Source organism: Fulmarus glacialis, unplaced genomic scaffold (assembly GCF_000690835.1).
Source record: "Fulmarus glacialis isolate BGI_N327 unplaced genomic scaffold, ASM69083v1 scaffold24653, whole genome shotgun sequence".
NCBI classification, from domain to species: Eukaryota; Metazoa; Chordata; class Aves; order Procellariiformes; family Procellariidae; genus Fulmarus; species Fulmarus glacialis.
Window position 1 is genome coordinate 20,110 of NW_009205205.1, and position 9,727 is coordinate 29,836.

The following is a 9,727-nucleotide window of genomic DNA, read 5'->3' on the forward strand; positions in this document are numbered from 1 at the left end:
CCAAACAAACAAACAAATGAAACAAACAAACCCCTACAAAACACTTTATCTTCAAAGCAAGGGGTAAATAAGATCCACTCAGCTAAATTGTGTTTTGCTTAAGGAATATAGACTGACTTGTGGGTGGATCCCCCTGGCCCCCAGTTAAGTCCAAGTGAAAATCCTATTGAGAAAGTTCCTGTAATGGATGGATTTCCAGTACACGCATAAATACTGGAACTTCCCTCAGTCTTAGCAGTGGTTGATGAAAATTACCATTCCGAAACAGCTAAATTCTCATTTCTATTGAATCTTGTATTCATTAATTCCTAGAAAGTGATGTGTATCTTTTGCAGATCATGAACAGAAACTTTCTAAAAGGCTAGCATGTGTCCTGGAAAAACAAGGAGAAAAAGCTAATAGCTTTTCTGTAATGCTACTACAGCTAAAGCATTGAAACTCATGTTTACTGCCAATATTGAAAGAGTTTATGTAAATTTTGTACTATTTTGTTATTATACCAGAGCTCTAGTTCTGTTTTAATGAATTTGCCTAAATAACAGTTGACATTTTCCCCATTTTACAAAGCAACGTGGAAAGGCCACAAAGGAACAATCACTTCCCCTGAGAATCATTTTAGTGTTTTAGATTTTCGTTTTGAAAAGGAAATATATTCTGACATGATTTTTTCTGTTATTGAAATGACTGCATACTGTTACCCCGCTTCACACTTTGTCTTCTGGATAACTTTCAAAGATGAAATTTCAAGGTGCAGATGAAGGTGATGATGTTGTTGTTGCTGGAGCTTAGAAATAAAAAAAGGGTGAGCCCTTTCTCTGAAGGTGTTTGTAGCACCTCAGTAGCTGTCTCTGACAGCAGATGATCCTCTTTTTGAAGGTGCTAACACTTTTTACTTGTAGAATTTAAGGTACTAAGGTGAAGGGAGGGTTGGAATATGTTTTTTCCAGCCTATGCTGAGCTAAAATAGAGACCTGCCATATCCTAATCTGAATTCCTTTCCTTCTAGTTAATAATTGTAGTGATAATATTTGAATAATTTGATGTTCCATAGAAATCCTAATTCTTTAGCTTTGTGTTGTAGTCTTCAGCAGTAAATGGTGGTAAAAGGTATTTAAAGACTTTTAAGCAGGAGGAAGAGCAGCCTGTAACACAGATGCAGTAGAACAGGCATGAAGAAATGTGCCATATAATGCTTTGTATGGCAAGGATGTGGTTTCACTGTGATTACTTGATGATTGGACAGTTTCTTGCCATGGTGCCATGGTTGCATTCCTTCAATTCTGGTATTTCAGGCACTTGCCAAGATGCTGTAAACTGAATCAATGGAAGGAACAATAAAACTAAAAACAGAACAAAACAAAAAATAGGGAAAAAAACCTGCACAAAACTACCCCCAGCCCCCCCATTTCTCTTGATAAACCTGCCACACACAGGACAGACTAAGATAACAAAGAAACCTCTTTAATTTCATTTTAAGATGGAGGGACAGAATGAAATCAATATTCCCAGTTCATTTTGTTGTCCAGCAGCATACCTTTGTATTATAGCTATTGGGTAGAGAGTAGTACGGTTTTGAATTTCTTGAGCCCCTGCCTAATGCTTCAAACAGAAGCTCCAGGTGCATAATTCCTACTTTCTTGAGTGGTGGTCAAGTTTTATCTTCCTCTAGTCTCTCTGTTTCAGTGGTTCTGAAACTGAATCCTATTTACATACATATATGACTTCTTTCCATAAGTCATTGTTAGTGGCCATCCTTAGTTGTCCAGTCGGAAAATATATTTAATTTTTTTCTTAACTCTAGCAGAACTACTTCTAGAAATTTGAAATCTTAAAGGTTGCCTGATTGCCTAGAGAGCTGTTCATGGTCTGCAAATATTTTTCTATACCTCCATAAATGTTCAAGTTCTTTCCCATCCATTGTTTCCATGTTTGGTTTCAGAACTCCTTCTGCGTGATTTTTTTTTTTTCTTGAATGCAATTTAGGCCTGTTTGAACAGATCTTAAAAAACGTATAAAGTATGGTAGGTATTGAAACATGAAGTTACCACTTAATTCTGACCTGTTCTTTTAAACAACTATGCCCTTAATTATTTATAGTACCTTGCATAATGTTAATCACAGTATAATTTGGGGATGGAACTCCAAACCTCAAAACTCTTAATGTTTTCCTTTACTTTAGAAAATCATATTACAGAGCATACAGCTGAAAGTTATATGTTGCAATGGCAGCGAGGACATATATCAAATTACCAGTATCTTCTTCATCTCAACAATCTGGCTGATAGAAGCTGCAACGATCTCTCCCAATATCCTGTATTTCCCTGGATCATAGCAGACTACTCTAGTTCAGTATTAGGTATGTATATACAAAAAGACAAGTTAGTGCATCATGTCCAACCTGAAATGTTTTGAGGGGTTTTATACCATGTAAAGTTCATGGTACATCAAAATGAACCTGGCATTAGTGATCTTAGATGTTTTCTTGTGCACTCACCCTTACTCTGGAGTTTAGTGGACAAAATATCTCACCTTTTCTCTTAAATATTTCACTCTTCACATGCAGAGTATGTACCAAGCATCTGCTTGGTCACTTTGAAAATCTGCGGTACTGAGCATTCAAACACTTTCTGTGATTCTAATAAATGCAAAAGAACCAGTAAAATGGCTTTTTATGGAACAAGTTGGATGCATTGAAATGTGTAGAATCCGGGTGTTCTTTTACAGTTCTTAGCATTGCAAGTTGAAAGGAAGAGGCTAACAAGGCTTGTGCCTAAATAGGCTCCTTGATTAAGGGTCTTTGTGGAATTTGTCTTGGAAGCTTGTCCTTTTGAGGATTGTGTCCCTCTACAAGGAGTAGAGTAGGGGAATCTCATGCTATTCATCAGCACCCGCTCAAACACTCCAACCTGATTGTTCGGTAGAACTTAACTGTAGCCTGAAAGAATAGTTAATGAGTAGCAGGAAGACGATGCCAGCTGCTTTTGTGCCTCAGGTAGCAGGACTTGTATTGACTAGGTGATGTTGGTTAAAATAGCGGTCACGTATATGTAACTACTAGCTCTTAAGCAAGAGATATGAGATTACATCTACTTGGAAGGAAGAAGATGAGTTGCTATTTACAGTAAGACTTTATTCTTTTGCAGTTAGGGAGCAGAGAAAATGACTGGAGGGGTTCTGTGTTGTTTTTTGTTTGTTTTGTTGCTGTTTGGGTTTTGTTTTGATTTTAAATATTGATTAGAGTACATTCCTGTCTAGTAGAATCAATGCATAGAGTCTAACGATGTTTTTTTAGATCTGACAAAGCCTGAAACGTTCCGTGACCTTAGTAAGCCAATTGGTGCCCTGAATAAGGAAAGGCTGGATAGATTATTGGTATGTATATCTTGGCTTTTATGTACTACACGTTTTGGGCCTTGTACACATTGGCAATAAAAGGAGCTTTGTCAAGCAAGCTTTGGGAATTATGTAGATGTCTAAAACTAACTATAAACCATATCAGAAGCAAGCTTACGTATAAACATACCACATTTATTTTCAGCTTGATTTCATCAGTACTGATTTTGTCAGTACTAATTTAAAATTATTTGAATCTGTTTCCTCTCTCCTACTACTGTTTCATATGTTTCATATGTATATGCTTTTAAATGTTTTACCTCACTTTTAAAATAAAATCCCCAAATGCATTTAATGATTGTAACTGCATTTGTATGGCAGGCACTGAGATACTATAAACATATATGGAGATAGAAACTTCAAGTCCAATGGATTTAAATGGGTAGTGTAAGATACGTGCATGAATTAAACAAAACAAAATAGTAGAAATCTTAAGTACTTCCATTTGAGAAAAATGCTGAATTTGAGGGAGAGTACTTCAAAGAGAGGAAATCTGGATCCATGGGGATCAGAGCACCAACCTGAAATTTCCACATGCAGATGATAGTACACAAACTTTTTCCATTTCTCAAAGTAGGCAGGCTTTCTTTTCATAAGCAGTCAAACACATAGTTACAGGCTTAGAAGGTCCTCAGTTTCTTGGCTTTTAATTCTTTGTGTAAAATCATTGTCTCCTGTGGTAAGTTAATTATTCTAAAATAATTTACAGAACATAACTATATTTAATGTCTTGGAACCTTTATTAGTTCTTAATGAAGCATTAGGAAAAAAAAAATATTGCCAGACTAACTGCCTTATATTGACAAAAAAATTTAAGTATTTCAAAATCATAAAGCTTCCTAAAGTTGTGGAGGGTAAGAACATGATCAATATTATGCTTTCAGTAACAGTAAATGAAGTTTTCTTTGTAAGATCTGACTGTTTCCTCAAACTGTTAGCTGCCTCATACTTATTGCAGTAAAAGTCATTTTATTTAGATTATGATAGATTTTAGGGGTAACGCATTGGAGTTTAAGATAGGAGGGAATCCTCCAGGTTGAATTAAGTCAATATGTTCTTCCATACTCTCATGAAACTTCACGTGAAAGACAAAAAGGAAGTCTTTGTTTGCACTCCTTTGAAGTTGAGTCACTGCAGTTACGTGTGAAAGTGAGAGAAGAGAAAAAGCTGAAAACTTGATAATTCTGGATGATAAGTTATAACAACTTTTTTGCCTTATTGATTTACTGATCTGATTAAAGCTGCATGGTTAATAGAACTTAGAGTTTGTTTTATTGTTAGAAAAAAAAATCGAAGGTAGTCCTAATCTGTCTTAAAAAAAAAATAGTGTGTATGTGTTCAATACTGAAGGAAAGCAGGAGTGCTGATTTTAAACAGACCTCTCTTTCTTCTTCATATGTTGCAGACACGTTATCAGGAAATGCCAGAGCCTAAGTTCATGTATGGGAGTCATTATTCATCTCCGGGTTATGTTTTGTTTTATCTCGTTAGAGTTGGTAAGACATCTTTACATGCTCTCTGAGCAGATAATTACCTCCAAAGTGGACAAGGTTTGGAGCAAGCTGATGATTTTTTTCTTTCTGCTTAGCTCCAGAATACATGCTCTGTCTGCAGAATGGAAAGTTTGATCACGCTGACAGAATGTTCAACAGGTTTGTTTACATTTTGTCTATAACTAGGTTGGTTTTGTTTTCAAATATGCATCAAGGGAGTGCAAAGCCTTAAAAATATTTTGTTAACAAATGCGTGATTGATATGTGTTATCTAGTCTTGCAGAAACCTGGAAAAACTGTTTGGATGGTGCAACAGATTTCAAAGAGGTAAATGGCTGGAAAATTATTCAAGTCCTTCTTGGTATCTGTGCTGAGCTTTCTGTTCTCAGATGTCTCTTGTTTAGATTTGAGAGTTTTGGGGTGGGGATGAGGTGTGTTTGGTTGGTTTTTTGCTTTGTTGTTTGTGGGTTTTAGTTGTGTGGGTTTTTTTTAAGGCTGTTGACTGCATTTTATGAATCCTTTAACGTTTTTAACTTCTTCCTTCACACTAATTCCGTGATTGCCTGTCTGTGTCTGGCTTTTAGTTTAACAGAATTGTCATTGTGAATGTTATTGGAATAAGTGGGAATTACCAGAGTGGATTAAGGCTGAAAAGACGCGATTTTATGTATCGTCTGCTGGAATCTTGTAAGGATTTGGCTATATTACAGCAGTACATCTGGAGAGGTTAAACTATAGAAGTTTTATCTTAGTTTTTTGCGCCTTACAAAAACTTGTAGAATATGTTGAGAACGATTAAGTGCCAGATAGTGGGTGCTGTTAAATAACGTTTCTTTGTCAAGTTTAATATAGTTTTTAAGAAAAGAAGTCTATACTTAATAGTAATGGAATTAAGGTTGGTTAGCTGTGGTGGTCTTTAAATAATTGACTCGACCTCTGAAACTTTTGTCATCGTTCTAGTTTTATTCTAGATTTTTGTCTTGACTCTTACCTGATGTCTTAAAATGAGAGTTCTGAAAATATTTTTAGGTATTATGGATTTGTATGTCAAACATTACATGTTAAAAATATTTATGCCACTCTGAATTTAGGTCAGAGAATTGCCTTGTAGGTAGTCAAGAAGCCTAAAAGTAGTTGGAAGGATAATGGGAGGAAGTTTCCAGTGCTTCTTTACTGACAGAGAAGAAAGCTTGGAAAAATTACTACCCAACTTTAGGGCTTGACATATGAACTTTGATAATTTGCAGTTTTTACTGACTGTATTGTACTGATCACTTACGTGATCAAAGCTAAGCTAGCCTCAAAATTTTCTTTTTTTTTTCTTTTTCTTTTTTTTTTTTTAGTTGATTCCAGAATTTTATGAAAATGATTCTAGTTTTCTAGTAAACAGTTTGAAGTTGGACTTGGGAAAAAGACAGGGTGGAAAGATGGTTGAAGATGTAGAGCTTCCCCCTTGGGCATCAGGTAATAATAGTCAAACTTCTTGTATTATGAATTGATTCAAGATTATCTAGATTACTGGGATAGTGATTCTTCTCTCAAAAATTCCCATTCTATTTTCTTCTGAGGGAATTTTTGCTTTAAAACATTGACATAGTTAATAGTTGCATTTAATTTTTATAGCAAATTTGAGGTTTGGTGTGGAGTGTTGGGGGTTTTTTGTTTGGATGCTTTTTCAAGAAGGAAGAGGAACGAGATGGATACCAATACTGAATGGGATATCTTCTCCTTTAATTAACCTTTGTCTTGCCAGGTCCTGATGACTTTCTTCAGAAGAGCCAAGAGGCTTTAGAAAGTCAGTATGTATCAGAACATCTTCATGAATGGATTGACATAATATTTGGCTACAAGCAGAAAGGAAGTGAAGCAGTTGCAGCTCACAATGGTAAATATACACTTCATAGAAATAGCAAAAAAAAAAAAAAAAAGGCATGCTTTAATTAGGCAGGAATGGTAAGTAACAGCATATCTGTAATGCCTGATTTGTTTTGAGTGTTCATAACTATGCTTTGCATGCTTGATCCTTAAAGGAAATGCAGTTCTTCATTACTGGAAATAGTGTCTTATCTAGTAAAATCTATTGCCCTCATGGTGATTTGCATCTTTGAAGATGTACTTAAGATGGTAAGCAAGAAGATTCTACAGCATGGCTGTTATTTGCTCGCACAACACGGTGTGGCAATGTGATATGGAAGTAGTGTTTCCCAATTAAAAATGGGAGTCTGTAGGGTCTCCACACAAACATGTATTTAACTTTGCTACACTGTAATTGCAGTGTGAGAATTTCAATGCAATTTTCTCCCCTCTTCCTGAGAGAATTGGCAAGGGAAAGAAGGGGCTAATAGGCTATAGCTCTTTAGGAGCAAGAATGAAGGAAAAAGTACGCAGGTAACTAGGTTTGTCATTGTGTACATATATACTACTGCAGTAGTATATATACCTTTTACTGTACATATAGAAAGTTTCACTGTTTGCAATCTTATTCTGAGCATGTATGTAGCCATTGTAAATGCTTACAAAAGGGGATGTTGTTATGAGATTGATATGGTGATGTGTTTAATTTAATTTATCTAATAGCAATATCAATGTTTAACTTATTCAGCAGTCTGATATTTAGCTGTGTATGTTACTACCTAATAGGGAAATGTCCTCTTGGTAAAGGAAGATTAGCAGATCAGATTTATAGGGTATTTATTCCAGAAGCCCCGATCCTTTTGAAGGATTACAAGTAACAGACAATGTTGAGGTAGTTTGCACTTAACAAGATAGAATAAGTTTAAGAAGAAAACCTTCCTACGACAGTGGGGAGGAAAGGAATAAGCAACTCTTCATTTTGGTAGTCAGTGCTTTCTACTTCCAGGGTAAGATAATGTGATTTGTTTCGTGGTGGTTTGTCCTTTTTTTCTGTTTTTTTGTTGTTATTGGGTTTTTTTTAATATGCTTCCCCACATGTCCTTAAATCATGATTGGCTGTATTTTAAGTTTGCAGGGTTTGGCATCCAGTCATACTGTGACCATAAGTGTCAATTACAATGTGCCAGAGGCTTTGAATATGGTAAATCGGCATTTAAATTATAGCACCTATATTTTTACCTCTCAAATGAGAGCCCTTTTTATGCACAATGTGCTTCTGCTGCTGCAGTGTGGATTTTTATTAGTGTAGTGAATTGCAGACACTTGAGTAGATAAGAGAGACGGAAGGGATCTGTGTATGAATGAACTTACGTCAAAAGAGAAAGTATTCTTATACAGAGGCCCCAAAGTAATTCACTGTGTAATTGCTATCCTCATAGCAAATGAACAGGTGAATAGGTAGACTTTTATGATCCTTTTTTTACTACATTTTATTACCTGTCTAGAAAACAACCAGAGATCCAGTTCTGCAACTGTGCTTTTTTTAATTTCTTTGTTGGGTGTAGGGGGATATTTAATGAAGCTTAAATAAGTCATCCTTCCTTTATGAAAGGACTGACTTCTTCTGAAACTTTCTCCGAGTCTCTTAGAAATCCTAAACTTTTTTCAGGTAAGAAACCCAAGATTAAAACACAAGATCTCAAACTCTAGAGTTGGAATAGCTTAGTTGCCCAAATATAAGCAAGTTGAGTAAAAAATACAACTATTTTTTTATAGTAAATATGCAAGACAAAGAAAATGAGCCTTGTGTATCTATATTGTACAAATAAACTTCTTTTTTTCCAGTGTTTCACCCATTAACTTATGAAGGAGGAGTGGATTTAAACAGGTAATTAACAAGAATCAGAATGTTTTTGTTAAAACAGTTAGCTAAATTTCAGAACCTCCAGGTTCTCCGCTGGCTGTAAAAGTGCTCTGTATGTGAATGGTGTAGCTCTTCCATTTTAGACTCCCAAATATGCAGAGAACGAGCATGAGGTTCTCAGTTTTAGCATGCATTGAAGGATTGTTACTTGAACGTTTCTTCAGTCTGGCTTTTGTGAAATTGCTGTATGTTTTTAATTGACGAGCATACTGTCATCATACATAAGCAAAATTATGAAGCTGTCATATGACTGTCCATGATATCTGTGGTAAATCTGTTCTGTAAGAATTTATGATGGCCTATAGTGCTGTAGTAACTGCACATGCAGGCCCATACTTTTAGGGGAGGGGAGGAAAAAACAGTACTTGCCTACTTGGCTTAATTAAATATCTTGTTTTTGTAAAGTATTATGGACCCCAATGAAAAAGTAGCTCTGCTGACACAAATCTTGGAGTTTGGACAGACGCCAAAACAGTTGTTTACAGTTCCTCATCCCCGAAGGATAATACCAAAGTTGAAAAGCTTGTCTCGAACATCTAGTCACAGTGTTTCCATAACTGAGTCTCCAGGTAAATGTGTAACAGATAAACTGATGATGTAACCGATTTGTAATTTTGAGAAGTTCTGTATCTTTCTCCCACAGGTTCTCATTATACAACTCTCTTGGCCACTTTCCCTGTAAGCCAACTCAAAATAAATCCATGTACTAACTGTTACAGAAAAACTGGCAAGACCAGTTTCAAAATTGAAAATACAGGCGTTGTCCTGCGTTTTGCCTTCTGTTCCAGTGGTCTTCTCTAGGACTGTTCAACGTCTGCTTTTGAAGCTGTGGGAGGGCTATCATCCCTGGCCTTTCATGACACTTCAAAATCAAGCTGGTGTGACAGCAGCTTCAGTGACCATATCTGCAGGCATTCTAAATGTAAAGATTTGTTCAGTTTTTGAACAGGGATGTCTTTGGGGTGATGGATTGGCTTGCTCTAAATAAACCCTAAGAACTTAAATTAAGCATCCAAATTTTTTTCCTTTTCCATGACTTTAATGAAAATCTGTAAAGAAATTA

The 9,727-nt window shown here is 35.8% G+C and overlaps 1 protein-coding gene across 1 annotated transcript in view; it reads left to right on the forward strand.

Moving 5' to 3' along the window:
• The window catches only part of LOC104074997 (protein FAN-like), a gene marked incomplete at its 3' end in the record, with an annotated part of 32,654 nt that overhangs the window by 19,510 nt on the left and 3,417 nt on the right, over positions 1 to 9,727 (forward strand). The window contains exons 14-22 of the mRNA XM_009575322.1: positions 2,180 to 2,356; positions 3,293 to 3,372; positions 4,799 to 4,889; positions 4,982 to 5,045; positions 5,162 to 5,213; positions 6,230 to 6,350; positions 6,640 to 6,771; positions 8,586 to 8,628; positions 9,070 to 9,233. Of these exons, the coding sequence (XP_009573617.1) occupies positions 2,180 to 2,356; positions 3,293 to 3,372; positions 4,799 to 4,889; positions 4,982 to 5,045; positions 5,162 to 5,213; positions 6,230 to 6,350; positions 6,640 to 6,771; positions 8,586 to 8,628; positions 9,070 to 9,233 (924 nt within the window). The remainder of the gene's footprint in view (positions 1 to 2,179; positions 2,357 to 3,292; positions 3,373 to 4,798; positions 4,890 to 4,981; positions 5,046 to 5,161; positions 5,214 to 6,229; positions 6,351 to 6,639; positions 6,772 to 8,585; positions 8,629 to 9,069; positions 9,234 to 9,727) is intronic.